The sequence below is a fragment of the Sebastes umbrosus genome, chromosome 2, assembly GCF_015220745.1.
Source record: "Sebastes umbrosus isolate fSebUmb1 chromosome 2, fSebUmb1.pri, whole genome shotgun sequence".
Lineage (NCBI taxonomy): Eukaryota > Metazoa > Chordata > Actinopteri > Perciformes > Sebastidae > Sebastes > Sebastes umbrosus.
This window is the reverse complement of record NC_051270.1, coordinates 24711694-24733832: the sequence shown is the minus strand read 5'-3', so window position 1 is coordinate 24733832 and position 22139 is coordinate 24711694. Positions and strand designations below refer to the sequence as shown.

The 22139-nt window shown below is 41.3% G+C and overlaps 1 protein-coding gene across 1 annotated transcript in view; it reads right to left on the bottom strand.

The window, feature by feature from the left end:
- The window catches only part of igdcc3 (immunoglobulin superfamily, DCC subclass, member 3), a 73552-nt gene that overhangs the window by 7013 nt on the left and 44400 nt on the right, over nt 1–22139 (bottom strand). Inside the window, exons 6-13 of the mRNA XM_037759404.1 lie at nt 21906–22064; nt 15347–15512; nt 4865–5112; nt 3109–3273; nt 2249–2437; nt 835–939; nt 482–617; nt 152–362 (exon numbers count right to left, since the gene is read on the bottom strand). Of these exons, the coding sequence (XP_037615332.1) occupies nt 152–362; nt 482–617; nt 835–939; nt 2249–2437; nt 3109–3273; nt 4865–5112; nt 15347–15512; nt 21906–22064 (1379 nt within the window). The remainder of the gene's footprint in view (nt 1–151; nt 363–481; nt 618–834; nt 940–2248; nt 2438–3108; nt 3274–4864; nt 5113–15346; nt 15513–21905; nt 22065–22139) is intronic.

Genomic DNA, 22139 nt, shown 5'->3' with positions numbered 1-22139 from the left:
CTGAATTCCTTACTGCTTTACCTCAATGTAGTTTTTTAGTTCTTATCAACTAACGATTCTTTTCATTGTCCATTAATCGTTTGTGTAAAAACATGTCACATTAACACAGAATAGCTTTCACTTCACTTCATTTCTCATTATCATGACTCACCATGCATGTATCTTGTGTGGTGGGTTGAGTGAAAAGTCTCTCGAGCTCGTTGCTGTCGGCCACTTTCTTCCCCGCTGCGCTGCCATTGACCTCCATCTCTCTCCTGGCAGCCCCGTTCAGCCCAGAGGCCCCCTGGGAAGAGGAAGATGATTCCAGCACTGCGCTGTGGCCCGCCTGGGGGGTGGCCTGAACCGTCTTACACATCATTAACCTGGGGATTACACAAACACACACATGATAGACCGACATTAACCTTCAACAACAATTATTGGCAAGTTATTTCCATTGTTTTGTTGCTGTTGGGGGTTTACACATCATGCTCACACTGACCTGCCGCGGTAGCTGAAGACGAGGAAGAGCACACAGAAGATGATGCAGGTGACTCCGATGTGAATGCCGATTATGATGCCTGTAGTGGATGTTTTGCTCTGTTCATCTTTCACACAGTTGCATGGGACGTCCAACACTGAGGAGAGACAGAACACCTCACAGTCAAACCACCACCAAAGTTTGCGTAAACAAGTCAGGGAGGTGTGCATGTGTGTGTGACTGTGACGGTCAGCTTGACTTTGCTCAAGACAGAAGACGACTCAGTGAGGCAAATCAAACTTGGGTGCACTGGTGGTGATGTGGGACAGTGTGTAACTACGTATGGCTCTGTTTGTGTTGTGTCAGATAATCACCAGATTTCTCCACCGCCTCCCGAAGTGAAACAAATCGCACGGTGGCGTTGCCGTCTCCGTGTTGGTTGTGTGCGAGCAGCTTTATCTCATAGACCAGTGCAGGATCTGGACAAAAAGAAAAGACAGGAAGAGATGTTCAGACAATGAATGAAGCACAGGCGATCTTTGTTCCTTCTTTTAACCTTGGGGAAGAAAACATTTTGTCAACTCTCCTAACATATGAGTGTTCTCTTTATTCTGCTGATATTTATGAGTAGTCATTTTCCTTGCTGATATTTGGAGCGGGAAGCTTCATAAATAACCTTTAAAAGGCGGGTCCATCTCGGTTCTGTTCTGTTTTTTTCAAATGGAAATGCCCACTCAGCCGTTGCAAAAAGCAGTGACGTAGGTTTCCAAAGTAAGCTAATCAATAAGGTTATGAATAATGTAAACTCTAGCACCAGCTGAGTCAATGTTAGCTGTGATAACTTTGGATTTTTTGAAGTCGGGTTGTATGTATACTCCCACGTTCTGCGAGGTAAAATTACTTCTTTTGTGCCCGGAGTCTGATCTGGTCTTGAAGATCGTGATATAACTGCTTCAGTTACTGTCGGAACGGGCTATCTGACGGCGAGGTAAAGCGGCTGTGGACGGGAGCAGCAGAAAAACGTATTTTAGCCACCTAAAAAAAAATCAATATCGGTTTAAGTGTATGCTATATTTAGAATATTTTCATCGCTTTACCTTGCCATCAGACAGCCTTTTCCGACGTGGAACTGAAGCCGTTATATCGCGGTCTTCAAGACCACACCAGACTACATTTACAAAAACAGTAATTTTACCTCGAGAAACACAGGAGTTGCTGGTTTACCGCTGCATTGATCGGTTAGTTTGTTCGTGTTATTGTGTGACTTTAAGATCCAAACTAACGTGGCATCCACAGCAGTACATTGCTTAGCTTTGGTGCCGGTACCCTGTCTGCTTCTCCAAACTGGGAGCATGCCGACTGTCATCTGAGTTACTGTATTTGAAATGAATACACTGACTATAAGGATGTATATACTTTATACTGTACATGTAGCAGCGTCATCATGCAGAAACCTACATCAGGTCATGGGGGGAAACGTTTTTAGAAGGGCTTGGGAAAATAGCATTTTGACACTAAAAAATACTTTGACCAAAATTTGAATGTTCAGATTTGAATACATGAGGAACATCACTGTGAAAATACAGCATTATATAAAAACCTAAACAAAAATAAATAATAGGAGGTGCGTGTTTTAGTCCTAGTTTAATCTTCAGCACAGTTCCACAGAGAGATTGTGAGATGCTTGTTTACACGCCCAGACCACAGTATCAAATAAGGTTTCTTTAATGAAGATTACAATGTTAGTTAAGACACTACACAATAGATTGAAGAAACTACACATCTCACCCAGCTGAGTGATGTTGTACTGGGTGACGTTGCGAGGGAAGCTGAAGGGACCAATGAACAGCGGTGTGTGGGCTCTTCTGTAGTACAGTCTGAAGCCCTGATGTTGGCCCATCTTGGAGGAAGGTTCCCACGTTGCTTGTATAACGCTGCTGTTCACCACCTTGGTGTAGAGGGAAGGAGGCGCTGGCACTGCAACACACAATACAGACTGTCAACCAGTGGTAGTGGTACAACAATATGATAGTAGCAGCACTTAAGGCAGGGTTGCCCAAAGTGGGGCCCACGGGACAAAGTTGGCCCGCCATCAGGTTCGATTTTGCCCGCCAGATGTTAGCGAATTTTCTTATTTTAATTAAAAGACTTGCTGACTTCACTGTCTTTCGGAGGCTGTAGCAGGCTTGGTTTTAGAGTTAGTGAAGCTACTGGTATCATATGAAACTAGAAAACCTAAGAAATCCATTGGTACCAACCATGTCATGCTGGCTTGTCAAGAAAAAAGGTAAATAACGCTCCAAAGTTAGGCTAAATTTTTGTAAGGAACCTCCTTACCACTTTATACTAATCCAATGCAGTTTTGGGCAAAAACATGCAGTTTTTTGACACAGTATAAATGTGTTATTTTTGCCTATTCTAAAAATTTAAATATATAAAAATAATACTCAATAACAACTTGAAACATAACAACCTCATGTGCAGTGATATTTACAGTAAAGGCATCATTTCTGCTATTTAAAATCTTGCTAAAGAGTTTTCACTCTTACTGTAGTAATCACTACAAAGCTCTATTGTAAACCTCGATGCACGTTTATTATTGGTGAACTATATTCTTTGTGTGTGTGTGTGTTGTGCTTCCAGCTCACCCTCCCCATGAGTGCTCTCGGTGACACTGTCCGATGGTTTGCTGGCCCCGTGGGATGTGTAGGCCTTGACGTAGAAGGTGTAACTGGTGGAGGGCTCCAGGTCCCTGATGATCTGCTGCAGCGTCACCTTACTGACGGCCTCCTCATACTCCATCTCCGCTGGGTCTGCAGGAGGAAAGATGAAGGAGGAAGAGATGGAGAGCCAAACAGGACAAGAGAAGGAGGAGCAGGAATTAAAGTAATGGAAAATGGGATCAAGAGAGGAAACAATAAATACAATCTGTTTCTGTCATCATTTTATGGTTATTGCCCATTTCACTGGTTTTATCAGAGCAGCACTGTTAGGTAATAGCTAATCTAGTTTGGCGCTGGGAGCCTGAATGGTGATGGTTGGCTGAATTGCAGGGGTGGAGTGAGGAGATGGAGAGGGTAAAACGGGGAGTTACATGGGATATGTTAAAGCATTTTATCGCTCTCAATCCAGAGACAACCAACCATAACCACTATCTACCTCCAGCACTCAACCCATTGGGCCATACCATCTTGGAAGGGTAATTACAGCAGATCCTATTGGTTGGCCCCCGGGGCCCTTAATTATCCATCTGATGAAACTACAGAGGAGAACAGCAGCTGGCGCCCTCACCACACACTTGCACAAAGCCGTAAACAAACACACTGTATGCGCGTAAACAACACACACAGGGAGCATCATACCGATAGTCCACACATACTGTATGGATCCCAAGGCAAAAAAAATCTGAAATTTAATTTTTTAGTAATCCTTATTATATCCATCTGTATAGTGGAGTGTGGGGACTTGTACTGTAGCACTGAACACACTTTTAATTTGTTGGGAGAGATTAATTTCCCTTTTGCTTGTTCCTATGAATGCACGTACAGGAATCAGGCGATGCGATACGCATTATGATACAGGGGTTACGATGCAATGTATTGCGACACAGTAAGCAAGGAGTTACTCTATATTGTGATTTTTGAAATCCAATTTTAGGAAACTGTCGTAGTATAAAGAATACGCCAGATGTATAAAAACTGAGTAAATAAATTTTACTTTTTTATTCAATCAGAACAGTGGCATCTGCATTTGTCTTCATCAGTCGCTGTAACATCCAACATCATAGTACTACTTTAAGAGGGAGCATCTCTTTGCCAATCAAATAAAGTATCGACGGAGTTAATCTTTGCATGTAAAATATTAATTAAAAGCACCAAAGTGTTTTTGAGAATTGATACACTATCACAAAATATAACATCGCGATATTTGATATTTTCAATATTTTCTTATACTATATGAAAGTAGTGTAAATATGATATGAAACACTAAAAACGGTGCATTTATCATAGTGTCCGTACTCTGCAATCCTGACTCTTGATACGGTTGTTGGGTTATATCTGTCTGGGGCCCGTTTCACCAAATTTGCAACGTGCGACTTCCAACATGAGATCATTTCCTTGCGTGTTGATTCTGACACATTTAATTAATCACAAGAAACACCACACTAAGCATGCAAGAGGGGAGTGACGATCATTTGTGCAGACGGATGCTGGCACCACTTGTGATCTATGTATAAAGCAGTGCTCGCAAATTGTTTCTGTGAAACAGGCCCCTCGCTGTCAATGTCTGTACTGTTTATCTTCATCACTTCAGTATAACAGCTTCTTTACATGATCATTTATGGTAACTTATTTTTGTGTAATCTATTGCATAGAACTATGTGGATCTTCGGTGCAGCCTCACCTGAAGTCCTGCGGATGTGGAGCACATAACCGATGATGTCCTGAGTGTTCTGGTCGGGCTCCCTCCAGGACACCTGGATGTTGGTGGGTGAGAGGGCCTCGGCCCGCACGTGGGCGGGCATGCCAGGCAGTCCGTCAGCCCAGAGCACTGTGAGGCGGGCACTGGCCTGTGTGGAGCCGGCGCTGTTCTCAGCGATACACTGGTAGATAGCCTCGTCTTCCTGGCTAATACCATATATCGTCAGTGTGCTGTGAGAGCAGCAGGAGAGAAGAGGTGGAACAGGAAGGAAAGAAAAAAGGAAATGGGGAAGTTTAGTTTCTCTGACACCGATATGAAACAGAAGAGTTGATTGTGTACGACTGCATGTGAGTCTAAATCCAAAAGATCAATTTCACTGTTGAATAGTTGTTAATTAAAAGTAACTCATTCAATTTCTCAAAAAGTATTTAAAGTGAAATGTACCAATCTAATAGTAAAAAGCGCACAGCTAGATAATAATAATTGTTTCACACATTAACCTGCGCATATTAATGTGAAACTACCAGCCCCAAGGTTGTACAATAACAGCAGCAGCAGCAGTAACAACAACAACAACAACATGTTACAGAGCAGAACAAATATTTATCTGCGTCTGGACCCATATCTGCTCCAAAATACACAAAACAGATTAAAATTAAAATTTGAATTTACCACGTTGCTGTAGCGCCACCGATGGCGTAAATGCCATCTAACCTTGTGGAATAATTCACGGTCGATATGTGTGTTCAAGAGTTATGGTTATTAATGTCAAATAGGACACGCTCACAAGAATTTGGAAACCAATTATAGAAACAAAATAATAACTGAACTGTTTTCAGACTCATCTAAATGTGTTATGCACCTATTGGTCTTGAGCTATGGAGTATGACACATGCGCAGTGTAACTGGATCTGCGGTCGTGGGTTGATATATTATATATTCTGCTGACAAACACCAAATGTGTTCCCTCCTTTATGGAAGTAACTATTCTATCTACTGCTAGTAGAGCATCGCATTTTATGTTTAGGTTTATCGCTTGCAAAGTAACTTGTGACTTGCCTCCCAGAAAATAAATTACTTGTACTTGAATAAATTAGGGCTGCAACTAACGAATATTTTCATTATCGATTAATCTGCTGATTATTTTCTGGATTAATCGATTAATCGTTTGGTCTACAAAATGTCAGAAAATAGTGAAAAATGTCCGTCCCAGTTTCTCAAAGCCCAAGTTGTCTTTAAAATGTCTTGTTTTGTCAGTCCAAAACCCAAAGATATTCACTTTAATATGATATAAAACAGAGAAAAGCAGGTAATCTCCATATTTGAGAGGCTGAAAACAGCATTTTCTGCCATTTTTACATGAAAAAGTACTTTAATGATTAATCAATTATCAAAATAGCTAGCGATTGTTTGTCCAATCGATTGGTTGACTAATCGTTGCAGCTCTAGAATACATGCACTGTTAATTCACACCTCAGATAAGGTTTGCATACAGCAAAGATGGTGAATGTGACAGTATGTGAAGAGCAAAAGGTACCTGTACTATACTTTGTTCAGCTGTGTGTGTATTTGAGTGAGTTAGGAGTCACACATCAGATGCTCCAGACAGCAGCAGTCTGTACAGAAGATCCTCACTCATGCAGAACGTGTATGTTCAAACTGATTTGTCTTCTACTGAACTCCCGTTGGGGTATATAAATGTATTTCACTATTTCAATAAATGTAATATGCCTGCATCAGTGAAAGCTTTCATCTGTCCATCCACACATATGTACTCACCTCATCACTCATACCTACACGCACACACAACTTCCCACTCAATGCCTTCACTCTATATTCTCTTTATTCCAACCATCCACTCCTCACTATCGTACTTCCACTATTCTGCTCTTTGTCTATCTACTGCATCTCTGCTTCTTCTTCCCTCCCACCTGGCCTGTCCTCTGTTATAGAAGAAATATAAGCATTGTTTGTGTTTGTGTGTGTGTGTGTGCATGTTGAGTAGGTGTACACACAGTAGGAAACATAATCCACTCCTCTCATTTGTCCTAAGGCAAAAGGAAAAATAAAACATTTAACATGCTATGGAAATGAGACCCCCGTGGCACAAAACATTTCTTCATGCCATTTTCATACCAAGGCCATTTCTGCTGTATTTAAGGTATAAATATGTGCGGAAGAAAAGTGAGAACATGCAAATAATGAATACCTTGGGAGTACGGAAGGGCTTGAGTTGTAGCTTTGTCCATTTTCTCTACTTCAAGCCCTCGGTCGCGGCATTTTAAGAGATCAGAAGCATCTTTCAAATAAAAGGGGAAGAAAACCCTCTGGCTCCCGGTTCTCATGCTGTGCTTCAGCGGTACAATTGAATGCCACAGGAGTTCAACATAACCTGCAGCATCCCGCCTAATCTGTCACTTGCAGTTTGTAAGAACCTGTCGAGCAGATTGACATCTTTCTTTGACGGACAGGTTGGATCCTCGGTGTATTAAATCAAAAGTTATTAAGAAATGCCAGGACGATCCCGTAAGGAAAAGCATGCCATTTATTGAAAGAACAACATGTCAGCTGTGTGCGGTGTACGTGGTCTATTGCTTGCCACCTTCTGGACCTGTGAAATGGGACATGAGGAAAGTGGCATTTCAGACGGCGCTGAAGTCATACCAGCCTCAGCGTGGTTTGTGAGGATGGATTTGTAAGGTCGAGGGGAGTGCTCTTCTGGGTCAGCGGGCAGGATGGAGAAGTGAATCACTCCATTTCCTTTTCAAAATTGATGTGCTGGGATACAATTACTGTACGTCTCTAATCTGGGTCAGAATAGGCTGCGAGGTTGAAAAGTTATTATTCTCTCCGGTCGGCCAGGTGGATTCAATCTGGATAATTATCAGGTCAAAGAGGCCCTCTGTATTTCACCCTCTCCGAGCCAATCTCACCTTTGACCTCGGAGGTGTCAGCAGTCGCCAGACCTCAGCTCGCTACTCAACCATCACATTTCTGACAGCCTTTCATATCAGCGATGGATGGAGTGTTTGCAGACAGGCAGCCCTGACCAGACGCCACAGACGGAGCCAAGAGGCCCCCGGGGACGCACTACCCCTGATGCCACCGGGCCTGGACGGGCCTCCTGAGTGTGTGAGCGGAATGTAGGGAAATTTCACAAGACGTTGCTTGTTTCAGAAGGTACAGTAGCGTCCGACCGCATGTATGCTAACTCACATAGACACGCATGAATACACACATGTATGCATGCCTAGCCACGTACATGCAGACTGATCCTGCTGACGTGTCGCTTATGAAATTCCACACCTGCTGTAAAAACTTCCTTTCCAACTTCCAGGATGAAAGCTTTAGTGGTTTCAACATTTTAGACAGGATACATATCGGAATATATGAAAGAGAAAGAGACAGAGAAGTAATTCAGGGGTGTAATTAAAAACAATTGAATTCTTCTAAATGAGTTTGTATACATATTCCTTTAGAAAATGATCACAACATATTAATGATTAACGCAATTTTGCCTAAATTTTGAGATTTTCTTTTTGGCTATGATTTAAAGTCTGCACGATTCTGTGTTTTGGTTTTACTTTGGCGTCATCTTTGGTGAGCGGAGGTGTTTTTGGACACTTTCTAGAAATAATTGGGCAAACAAGGAGCACAGTGTCTCTGTGTTTGAAGTAGGTGTTTGCTGCTGAAGCTGGAAATGTAAAACACATTTCTTCCTGTACGAGGATATTTTTCTCAGAAAAGACCTGACGGATGCCGGATGTTTAGAATAACTTGTTTTAGATTGAATTACAAATGTGTTGAATTAATGAAAGACCAAGAGAAACAACACGTACATTATTCAGGGAAAATCCTTTGGATTGTCTAGTAATACTAGTTATATTTAATGAAACAAATGTAAGTAAATGTACACTGTACTTTATGGCCGCAACTAACGATTATTTTCATCATCGATTAATCTATTGATTATTTTGATTGGTTGATGGAGAAAAATGTTGATCAGTGTTTCCCAAAGCCAAAGGAGACGTCCTCAAATGCCTTGTGTTGTCCACAACTCAAAGATGTTCAATTAACAGAATCCTTTTTTTCCTTCAAAAATTACTCAAACCGATTAATTGATGATCAAAATAGTTGTCAATTAATTTAATAGTTGACAACTAATCGATCAATCGTTGCAGCTCTACTGTACTTATAAAGTTATTCGTCTGGACAACTGTTTTATTTCTAGAGGTCAAAGAGAAGTCTAGGGAGGGATGTCAATCAATTAAAATATTTAATCAGGATTAATCGCAAATTAATCATACATTTTTCATCTGTTCAAAATGTACCTTAAAGGGAGATTTGTCAAGTATTTCATACTCTTATCAACACGGGAGCGGTCTAAATATGCTTGCTTTATGTAAATGTATGTTTACATTTATTATTGGAAATCAATTAACACAACACAATGACAAATATTGTCCAGAAACCCTTACAGGTACTGCATTTAGCATAAAAATATGCTTAAATCATAACATGGCAAACTCAAGCCCCACAGGCAACAACAGCTGTCAGTACGCTGACTTGACTTATACTTGCCCAAAACTGCATGTGATTATCATAAAGTGGGCATGTCTGTAAAGGGGAGACTCGTGGGTACCCATAGAACCCATTTTCATTCACATATCTTGAGGTCAGAGGTCAAGGGACCCCTTTGAAAATGGCCATGACAGTTTTCCTCGCCAAACATTTAGCACAAGTTTGGAGCGCTATTTAGCCTTCTTCTCGACAAGCTAGTATGACATGGTTGGTCCCAAATGATTCCTTAGGTTTTCTAGTTTCATATGCTTTTCAACCTAACTAAAAATCGCAAGTTCAACTTTTTCTCATTTAAAGTTTCTCAGTCAAGGAAATTACTAAATGACACACAGTTCAAAGGACATCTCTTTTAATCTTTCTTTAAAAACGTTTTCAATTAGATAGTTTGGATTTGAAATACATGAATATGCAACAGCAGAGCAAGGCCACCAAAGATCCAAACAATGTGTGAGGGAAAAAACAAGGATGAAAGTCTGAGTGAGAGAGAACAAGAGATCTGGGAGGTATATGGCCTGAATTTGAGGCTGTTTGGTTGTCTTACATGAGCTCCAAAAGCCAAGCTGTCCTGTCCTGACAGGTTGACACCATCATTTACTCATCAGTTCAAGGTCATTTCACAGATTGATGGATAAGGCCGTGGGCCAGGGGAGTGGCTGACAGCGGGGCCTTGGGCCCGTTGTTCGGCTGTGTTTACTCTCTGTTGTCTCTGAGCGGCACCCCATCAAAAGCCAGCGTGGCCATTCTGGATCCAGCAAGAGGGAAAGGGGGAAAAAAAATATGGGGACAAAGAGAGAACAGGAGGAAGAGGTGGGAACGGGGGGAGGGGAGGAGCGATGAGCTGTCTGTGGCCTGAGAGGAGGGAAGGGCCCAGGGATATGACTGATTACAGGCGGGGTCAGAGTTCAAGGCCAATGCCCAGGCCCCAGCTCTCTGTAATGGGGCAGGAAGGGGGATGTGGGGCACAGAGAGGGGCCGCAAACAAGAAAGGCAGGTCTGGGTGAAAGAAAGAGAAGAAAAAAGGAAAAAAAGAAAAGAAAAAGAAAACCCTTTGAAAGGATTCTGCAACGAAATGTCCAGGTCTGTGTGGTAGCCTGTTCCTTCAGATGTTGGCCATTAATTATAAAACACACCACGGCGCTCACACACACACACACACACGCACACGCACACACACGCACACGCACACACACACGCACGCACACACACACACACACACACACGCACACACACACACACACACACACACACACACACTTGAAGCATGTTCTTAAGCGCTCATGGGATCTTTCTTTCATATCTTCATTCACCTCAAGAGAGAATTTAATTTCCGTCACCATCAGTTGCAGTATCACTTTTAAAACAACACAGGTTGGATTTCAACCTCGCTGTAATTACACAGTCTGATGTGAGATCACAGCTTGTACGTGTTGGATGATAACACACGTCAGCTTTAAAGACTTTAGACTGAGGCGAGTCCTTATACGTAATTAGCAACAGCTCTCACAGAGGCTTCAAATAGCCACAATGGCGTGTTTTACAGGAGCCTGGTCAGCAAGGGCCAATAATGAACGGGGTAGCAATAACGTGTGCAAGCATGTGTGCAGGCGTGTGTGTGTGTGAAGAGACACCCAGCTTCACCCTGAGCATCAACGTCTGTTTACTGAAGAAGCCAATCAGCTCTTCTCTGACATCACCGCATCTCATGCAGCCCTTCACGTAGCCGCGTCTTCCTCGTGTGTGTATAAAGGGGTGCAACACGTCTTTGAATTTTCATGTTTGATTATGCGTGTGCACAAAATGAATGATTGCATGCACCGCAGGGCTATTTGTGCACACGCAGGGCTCACTTGCTTTTTGATTAATGTGTGTGCATGCGTGTGTGTGAATGAAATGTACAATCGATTCCCCTTCCTTCCCTTGTCCGATTTGCTTTTGAAGGTCAGCGTCATGAGAGATGGCTGAGGGGGAGAAACCTCAGCATGTGGATATTTTTACACAAACACACACACACACACACATACACACAGTCATACTCACCACAAACCCTAATTAAAATCTCTCTGCTAGGTATACTGCACTCACTGAATATACAAGCCTCCCGTAGCCGACAGAGTATGTATATATATAAGAACAGGATCGTTGTGCTGCCAGGAGCTGTTGAATATCATTTGCATATCATTACTTTTGTTTTGGCTTGGTTCAGGAGGTAAATTGTGCCCTATGCCACATAATTTTCCCTCCTTTCAGGACCTCCTCTACACTAGAAAACAGATCAAGTGGCCTTTTCAGCTTCAGGTAAAATTATGAATTTTCCAAACCGACCTCCTATAAAATTGGATGTAACACAAAATTTACGGGGTGGCTATTTGTTTCAGATTTTTTTCAAGATTTTTTTTTTGAACATGTAAAAAAAATTAAATATAAGAATATAATATAAAATATAAGAAAACTAAAAAACAATACCAAGCAAACATATACAACAAACTCTCGATAACAACGTAATAGCTCAGTGGGAGAGCATGTTGGCCTGTAATCATACAGTAGGGGTTGGAGGTTCAACTCCCGGCTCCTTCAAAGTATGTACATGAGATGTAAAAGTAATGTAATGGACAATCATTCAAAAGTGTCAGCTATGTCAACATAATCTAATCTAACTGTAGGAAATGCATTTCCACTAAATTATGTTTTGAATGAGGAAACACGTTTATATTGAACAAATCTGAAAACTGTTCACTGGCCACGCAAAATATTCAAAGTGGTCACGGTTAAAGGCGGGGTCAGTGATCTTGACTGACTACCAAGAGTATGCTAGATTTTTTTTTTTTTTTTTAAATGATCCAACCGAAAAGCTCAGCTCAGTGTTGCCAACTCTTTTCCAATGAAAGTAGCAGCACTAGCTCCAAAAGTCACTAAATCTAGAGAGAAAGTCGCCAAGTCAGCAATACTGGCAGTTCATCGCTTTCATCGACCATTTTTGGAAATTTGACCTCACTGTATAAAATGACCTGTGACCCAAGCCGATCTCCTTCTGTGATTCATCACACTTGCAAGATTGGAAAAAAGAAATGTTGCACATAGAGCTGGGATGATTTGTCCATTAATCAACTAGTCGCCAACATTGCCAACATTTTTAATAATTCTGTTTTTTAAGCAAAAATTCCAAAATGACTGGCTGGTACTGACTTTGCAAATGTGAATATTTGCTGGTTTTCACTGAACTTTGATTAAAGTACAGAACTACATACATTTTGGTTTTGGACTGTTGGTTGGACAAAACACGTCAACTAAGGCTTTTGGAAATATTATAACGTTAGACCAAAAGAATAATTTATTAATCCATCAATGAGGAAAATAATTGTTAGCCCTTGTTGCGAGTGAACACAATCCAGAAAGCAGATCCGTTTACTACAAAACGTATCTGGCAAATCAAATCAGTTGTATATAAATATTTTGTAGGAGACAGGGTTAGATAACAATAATAATAAAGTAATATTATATTAGAGACTGCGATATTGAATCAGACAGTAATGTATCCTTTCTAATCACCTCACAGTTCAGTGCAAAAAGATGCACATCAAGCTGCTCTGTTCTCTAAATGGCTGACTGCATTTCCTGGTCAACTAGCTGAGTTTATGAGATAATTAGCTAATGGTAGATCTCAAGCTGAGGCCTGCCTCCTTAACCAATCACAGAGCGGGCTTCGTGATGCATGAGATCCACATTATAGCACGTCTATAGCATACACTAATGGTGGCAAGTGGAAAACGCTGTGATTCTCTGACCACCCACTCTATCTTCCTCTCTCTCATTTGCTCTTCCTGCCGACTCATCATTTCTCTTTTGACCACCCGTTCATTTTTTCCCCTTTTTTTTTTTCTATGTCTAAGTGTGGCCTCCCATTTATTTCCTTTTCTCTCCTCTTTCCTCCTTCGTTAGTCCCTCGCTCCATCTCTCTGACTAATATAGACTGGTGGAGGCAAGTGGGAGTGGAGCAGTGTGCGTGAGTGATGGAGGTGTCTGCTCCACTTCACTCACTGTTACCGAGTGCAAGTATTGATTTTTTTTGGGGTGCAAATTCAATATATTCACTTCATACTTCTCTTTTATGAATAATAACAACATGCACGGATGGTTTGCTGCCAGGGTCAACTGGAAAAATTTAACTTTCAGCATGCAGTAATGCACAACAGAATTTACTCATTAACACATTTGCTGGATGGATAGTAGTTTACATTCACACACCCAGCTGTACTAACAACAGGCCGGACACACATGTTTGATCCTTTCCAAGCAATGCCTTGAAACCGCATGCAGGAAAACTGCTGATCGTGACATGTCATCAGACCGTCCAACATGTAATTACTCCTCTATATTATCTCTAAGATAGCACTCCACTGACTCATACGGCACTGTAACACACAAATCAGTCACTGCAACATGCAGCCTTTACAGTGTGAGGTACTGAGAATGGTAACTAGCAGAGCTGGTTGCTGGGTCCTCCTCATGACATTCCTGGGGACTGCCATGGGAAAGCCTCCAACATCCAGTCAATACGCTGCTCGCATACAAAGGCACAAATAAATTGAGGCTCATGTCTTGGCAGGCGTGAATTCCAGCAGCTGCCGCATTGGAAGCAACAGAAACGCAGAGAAATTGAACATTTGATGATGCCAATGATCAGATCAAGGCAGTAGTTTAATACTGAAATCCATATTACTTCTGCGAGCTGGGTCCAACTTTGTGAGGATACAGTGAATGCCGTCATGGATGGGAGGAGAATCTGCGCTGTGTTAATGACAGTTTACATTATGTGAGGGCCTACATAATGGCTCTTTTTAGGGCCCGAGCACGAAAGTGCCAGGGCCAAACGGTCCCTGGCACTGAAAGTGCGAGGAACCTATTGTTTTTGTGGAGATTATTATTCTGCTGTGCAATCACATTTTTGAGGGGCTTGGGATGCTTGAAAACTCACGAAAATTGGCACAAACTTCAGAGCTTTTTAGAGAAAATTACAAAGTACTGCAGTGATTGGGCTCGGGCGAGGCCAGCTGGCTACACAGCGCCCCGGAATGTGTGGAAGGCCATAGTTGGGACATAATTTCTCCGATATTCACGAAATTTGGTACCCACATTGCTCTCATCATTTTGGACATATTTTCTATTAGTTTTCATTAGCTTCGCCCAACCGAAAGTCGGACATTTTGATTTTGTTTGTGAAATTTATATTTCATGCAAACGTTTTTGAACTCCTTCTCCTATCAGACTTGTTTCAAATTTGGTTGGCATAACCCTCCGGCTAACGTGACACTAAATTGCGAAGAAATGGTCAATACCTTGAACGATGATGTCACAGGTCACGTGACAATATGCCATTTTAGGCATTTTACAGGTATTTTTTTCTTTTTCGGAACTCCTCCCAGAGGATTCAACAGGTCCATCTCAAATTTGGTCAGCAGAATCTAGAATCTAACAAAGGCTTTATATAAAGGGTGGCATTTTAGAAAGTGGTGCCAAAATCCCTCCAAGTCTCAATCCTGTTGCATGTGCATATGTAAAATATATGAACAATAAACATCAGGTTTGTACATCAGACGTAAGCACTGCAGAAGTCTCAAAATACATGATGCCAAGAAAATTGGCAAGAAAAAAAGCAGACCTCTCCTTCGCTTAACACTACAAAAGCTTAAAAAGGGGCTGTTTTGTAGAAACACTAATTCTGACAGTGTCACCAAAAACTGAAAAAGATAAGTTTCACCAAATTATTTACTGCAGGCTTTTGTTTATTGCTTTGTTATTTTTTCTGCACCCTGACGAATCTGTGGGTATTCCTGTATATATGATCAAATTTACACAAGAATACAAGGAAAAGTAGTTTTTTCTCACCTGTTGTTGTTCCTGAGTTTGACGTGACCCCCAGGCTCCAGGATCTGCCCGTTCTTCAGCCAGGTGAGCTGCGGCTCAGGCTCACCCTGCGCCTGGCAGGTGAAGATGGCGGTGGTGCCGACGGGCCGAGCGATGGACTGCGGAGATTGAACAAACTTTGCTGGAGCTGAAAGAGGAAGGAGACAGAGAGTCAGATGTTAGAGAGAAACAAACTGGAAGAATTGAGCAGGATCAGAGAAAGTATCAGAAAGCAAGAGATGAAGAGGAAAACAGAGCAAGAATAAAGATAAAGAGAGAAAAGGCAAGAGAGCGAGAAAGGGAAAATAATTGAGCCCACCAGGTATGCAGGCAGCTGTCCTCTATCATAAAGAAGCAGCATTATAGGTGTATGGTATAAATACTGTTGAAAATCTATAATTCAGGGTCAATTAGCAGGATTATAAGAGACACCAGATCGATGCAGATAAAGGGAAATAAAAGAGAGAGAGAGAAAAGCAAGAAAGTGGAAGGAAGAGAGCAAGACAATCAACCATAGCACTACTTTGGGACTAATGTGCTTTAAAACAGCAACACGTTTGTACAGAAATAAAGTTATGCAGTTTATAGTTTCATCATAATCTGTCTCAGGCTTCTAGCTCTGGTCAATTAGTGGTAATAACTTATTCATATGAAACGGTTTTCTTAGCTGAGAAGGTACTTTCTTTAAATCACAGAGTAATTACAGTTACATCCGCTGGAGTTTCATTTCTGGCTCGGTGTTTTTATTTGAGCTGACAGACAAAGAGGTATGTGGTATCTCCTCTGCACTCATTATTGTCCCAGCGGTTATCAGTGATTTGATAACCTGAATTATTTATGCCCATATTAACTAAGAAAAAAATGTTATGGTAATTATAATATATCTCAGAGTCATCACTAGGGGGTAGAAAGCTGGAACACTAGGCGTATTATGTTGCCTGTTATAAAAGAAAAAGCTCAGCTTTCCTGCTTTTCCTTCTGTCCCGATCATTTAACTCATCATTACCTGGTGGGACTGAGCAACCGGAGTCAAATTGTAAAATGACATCTTTAACACAGGTGCTGGTTAGAATAAAACATCAATTCTGTTGAGTGAGTTTTTACATGGAGAAAAACCAGTGGGCAACTCAGGGTCTAAAAAGTGAAGCCAATGCTGAGGTGCCTTAAACCTGCATTCTTTCTAATAGCCAGCAGGGGGCGACTCCTCTGGTTGCAAAAAGAAGTCTGAATGTTTAGAAATTCTATGAGAAAATGAGCCTACTTTTCACTTAATTTAATACCTCAGTAAACATTGTAAACATGAGTTTATGGTCTCAATCGCTAGTTTCAAGTCTTCTTCAATACAGCATGATGTTCATTTAGTAAATTATGGTCCCATTTAGGGTCAAACAGACCATAAAGCAGGGGATGCTTTAGGGCGGGGCTACCTCTTGTCGCTATCACGGCGTTGTCCGGTCTGGGAGTTGTCCCCGTTTTCGTCTTACAACTTTAACCCTTTCACTGTGTGTTTTCAGTTCATGAAAGTTAATTGTAACATTTTGGTCACCTAAAAATGACTTATTCAGTGTTCGGTTGTGCTTAGCTCCACCCTCTCATGTCACTTCCAGTTGCAAAACAACAAGATGGCGACAGCCAAAATGCCTAACTTGAGGCTTCGCAAGTGGCACTCCACAAACCAATGGGTGACGTCACGGAGACTACGTCCACGGAGACTATGTCCACGGTGACTACGTTCACTTCTTATACAGTCTATGAGAAAAACCAGGATAAAAACAATAATTGGGTGTTTCTCAGCTTCAGGCCCATTCATTCCTACTTAAGACATAAATCTTAAAACAGGTCACAAATATATTGTTTCATTTTCTTTTTAAAAGGCTCAACAATTCCCTAAAATGCTGGGCACTGTAGTTTTTAGCCAAAGTTACTCAAACTGGACTAAATGGTGTATTTGTTGGGGACTATTTCCAGCTGCGAATTTGGTGCTTTAGTGAGTATTTACAGCTGCAGTGTATGTGGGATTGACTGCAGTGTCCGTGTTCACTGAAATGAAGGAACGTGTCACTAACAATTGTTTTTGGACAACAATGGAGGTCTATGGCACAGAGAAATAAGTTATATCAGCATTCAGACAATACTTGTTGCTAGGATGGATTTATTGTTGGTCTTTTCAAGGGATTTGTAAACAATAAGAAAACGACTGAATAAAACCATCCTTATCCTTTAATGCAACAGCCACATTTTAACCATTCAAATACCTTTATTTATTGTTTTTCTGATACTTTGTGCAGTTTAATATTTCCCCCCCAACTGTTCTGTCCTCCCTCTTGTTCCCACCCTAATAGACAAAATGTTGTCTGACACTTTTTTCACTTTTTTTTCCCCATAGGCTCTTGATTGGAGGCTGCTGACAGCGTGTGATGGTCCGTTCATTTATCTTTCCCTCTTTCCCGGCTTCATTCTCTCTTTCGCTCCCACTCGACTTGTTCTTTGAGGGCTGTCTTAAAGGTGAAGGTCAGAGGGAGCTCGGGAAGATATTGATTTGCACCTGTAAGGGTGTGGGTTAGATCATCAGCACGATCCATCCATCTTGCTCTTGTTTTGGCCTTTGGGCTGTCACACTTTGACTCCTCCTCCGGTCTTTGTTTCTCTTATCTGTCTTTTTGTACCCCGCAGGAGCCAAAATGAACCCAATTGATTTGCTGTATCGGTGCATTTGTTTGATGTGTGATGGTTTCATGAGTACTCTCGTCTGCATTAATTAGAGTTCCTAGCCGCTGTACTCCTTTTCTGAATTGATAGCCATTGACACCCTCTCATATTCACAGAGGTGTCAATTGGCTTATTTATACCAGACTAAAGCTGCGTTTCCACCGAGCAGTCCAGTTCAATTCAGTTCATTAGAACGGTTATTTTTGCATTTCCATTAGCAAAAGTTGTGGATGGTACCAATAAAACCCCTCCATTCTTGGTACCACCTCAGTCGAGGTTCCAAGCGAGCTGAGCCGATACTAGAAGGTGGAGTTAAAACACTGCAGACCACAGATTGGTCAAAAAGAATCGTCACTAGCGCAACACAGGACATCCTTTACAAACCCAACATTTTTAAATAGCCAAACTACCATCAATAGCGACCGCAACTTTTTAATTCACTTGACCCCAATTTAAAAGAAAGGCAGCTTGCAAAACTACACCGTACACTATGCCGTACAACTGACAAAGTGTAGATGGTCTTCTGTTTGGTTGCTGTTGAAATGATTCGACGAGTGACCTGTTGAAGATGATGTCACGGCCAATTCACGCGCTGTCGTTGGGGCATCAGCTGAGATCCCACCTACACTGAGGGGGGACTATCTGCAGTGGAAACATAGCTAGAAAAAAGGACTTGGTACCAAAAGTGAGTCGTTGAGTCGAGTTGAGCAGAGCCGTGCCATGCAGTGGAAACAGGTCATAATTCTACTAATAATAACTCTTCAAGGATTTCTTATAATGAAATCTGGCGTTAACGGTAAACCTTTGTTTCCACAAATCAATAACAAAACCCAAAGACATTGATGTAATTAACATCCATGGCTTTAGTCTCTTTGTTCCTGCTAGGGTAGGGGCTTGTGTCAACTTGACAGGCAGATAAAATGAAATATTGATCAGGATCAATACCGCTATGGGCTGAAGCAAAGTGTGGTCCATCTGATCAATATGTGAGTGAGGCAGATGCTGAATGTTTCCTGCTAGGCGACAATTAAAGCACCGGGGGCCACCCACACCTGGCTTTGTCCCATTGGTCAAAATGCATCTCTCTAACCGACCATCAAACACTCTCATGGTGCTGGTGACAACACTCGTATGATGAATAATATAACAGAACTAAACAGAATAATAACAGATTGAAAAAGCATTTTCAGAGGGCAACTTTAAAGGACAATACTAGTTTTCCATGTTATAGCCCATTAACGATGAATATAATTCATATAATTACATACAAAATTAGAATTATATGAAGACTTAACATGGACAATGTGTTTTATAGTTATATTACAATATTAAAATACCCTACATTCTTATATTAAAGATTAACTGGACTGAATTAAAACCATAGAGGTTATACCTGAGTTGCAGCTTTGCCTTGTTGTGACATTGAGAGTCTCTATTCATACATCATAAAGTCGGCCTTGTTGCAGGGTTACAATCTGATCGTAACCTGCCACAAACCCATCAACATCTTGTATAAAGTTTACAGCTATAATCTTTACATTTGCACCAAATAATGCAAGTGTATTTGTCTGCTTGTTTCATTTTATTGATGATATTGTTTTTACATTCTTGGTCTGTGAGACGGAACTTAAAAGTGTTATGAAGATCAAAACCTGCAATTTAACGCTAATTTTGAAGCAGTAAACTGTTTTTTTGTTTTTTTATTGACTGTGTGTGTCCATAGAAAGGGGGAAAAGACTGATAACTACCACACAAAAGAAGCAGATAAAACACTCCTTTTGTGGAACTTGACAAGTTGTGGCAGAATTTGATATAAAAAAAAGCTGTGGGCATAAAAGAGTTTTTGAGGTGAGGATACCAGACACCAGTGTTGTAGTTAAGACCACCTAAACCGAGACCAAATCATGAAGAAGACCAGAGTGTATCGAGACCGAGACCAGACCAAGACTTTGAGGGGTTGAGACCAAGTCAAGATGAGACCGAGTCAAGACCTAGTTCAGACCAGTGTGAGTCACACACTGCTTGACACACTTTTGATAAAATGTACAAACCATAGGAATTTTCCTCAAATTGACCTAAAAGATCCACATTCCCATCAAAACACTCACAGATAACAAATGAAGATTCCTCTTCATTCACCTCTTTTATTGCCATATATACTGTATGTATGTGTTTGTAGAAGTGTTACCATGAGAAATGTCTTGATAAAATAATCAAAAGGTATTGCAGTGGAGAATTTTATGCGAGGGAATTCCCTTTGGTTTCCTATGAGCAATCAGAGTAATGATGTGAACAAATAAATCAGACAATGCACAGGCAATTTAGTGAAATCCCTGCAGAGTCCTCGTTGTCTGGGACTGTGACAAGACCGAGTAAAAATGTGGTCGATTCCGAGGTGAGACCAACACCTTCAAAAAGTGACCGATCTCGAGTACTAAAACATTGCCCGACACAAAGGCAGAAAATCACGATCTTTCACTTTATATCTTCTAACAATATGAGTTTCATATATTTGATGAAAATCTGCAAACCACTGCCATATACGATCCTCTGATTTACCTTTGAAGGATACATTTATAGAATGGCTCGTTTCAAACATGCGGGAATATTCATGACTATGAAGTTCATGCCAACTCGGTCTCTAAACCGTCTCCCAACTGATTCTTCTGAGCCCCATCTTTGATCATAAGTTTCCCTGTGGATGCTGTGCTCAGTGCCTCCAAACTAAACACATTCTTTGTTCACCCTATCTCTAAAAAGCAATTTGCCATAAAAGATGTAATCACATGTGCCTCAGCGAATACAGTACATGATTTTTTGTCAGTGGGGAAGGGCTAACATTGGTAAAAACCTAAAAAGCACTTTAGTGACCACAGTTGATGTTACAGAAATAAATACTTTTTAATGTGATGTTGTAGATTTGTTTTGCTCTAGGGTATTATCAACCAATATCAATGGCATCAAAGTTAATACATCCATTTTATCATTTATATTCTCTAGGGCTGCCCCCTTAGTCGATTAGCCGGTCGTTTTGGTTTTAGTCGACTAAGATTTCTTTAGTCGATACATTTTTTTCATGTTTTTTTCATGCTGAATGACTTATCTCCAAGAAACTTATGTGCACATCTCCGGTAAACACAAGATTTAAAGTGGTGCTTTTGTGTGATTCTTTGTGGAGAAACTCAGTTTCACAGATCTGACAATTAAATCAACTAATCAATTAGTCGACAAAATCGTACGAGTGTTAGTCGACTAAGAATTTCTTTGGTTGAGGACAGCCCTAATATTTTCATCTCCACCTGGCTGACATTGTTGAGGATTTGAGTAATGATGCTGTGATTGGTTAGTTGGACTCATGGGCTGTTTGTCCTCTCCTGAGGGGATCACTGACTCTTTATGCTGTGCTATTATTGTCTGTAATGCTTGGTGACGGTATAAAAAAATGCTTTCTATCACCCTTGTACGCCTGGTGCATCAGAAACAAACATTTTTACTGTTGCTTGGCAGATAGAAAAACACTCAAAATCAAAACCATTAAGTCTGACAGATTTGTGCCACCCACTTGTTCAGAATTTGGGATTTACATTAAAGTCCACCCACATGAAGCACACAAGAGATGCAGAGGCAAAACACTCATTGCAACAGACGCAACTGAAAATGTTGGCAGATAGGAAGTCGGGGAGGTTATCATATGAGGGTGCCTGCACAGAGGTCCATCCCACAGAATTTACTTTATCACCTGACCACAGCTGTATTTGGGTGCTTTGAGTTTCCCACCACGCCTCCTTCCTAACCTTTTGAAAAGAGCACATTCCTTTTATCCAGAACTCACCTTGGACCACCAGACGTCCCTGAGCAGTCCTACGAACACGGGTCCCTGGCTTGTTAGCAGCACACACATAGACCCCTGAGTGCTGCACACCAACATCGGAGATCATCAGGTTCCCCGTGCCGAGTACTTGGATTCCCTCCACACCGATGGGACGGCCGTCTGCACGGGGAAAAGAGAGAAAGAGAGCAGTTGAGAAAGAATTTATGTAGGGCAGCAAAAAAAGGTGTGCACATG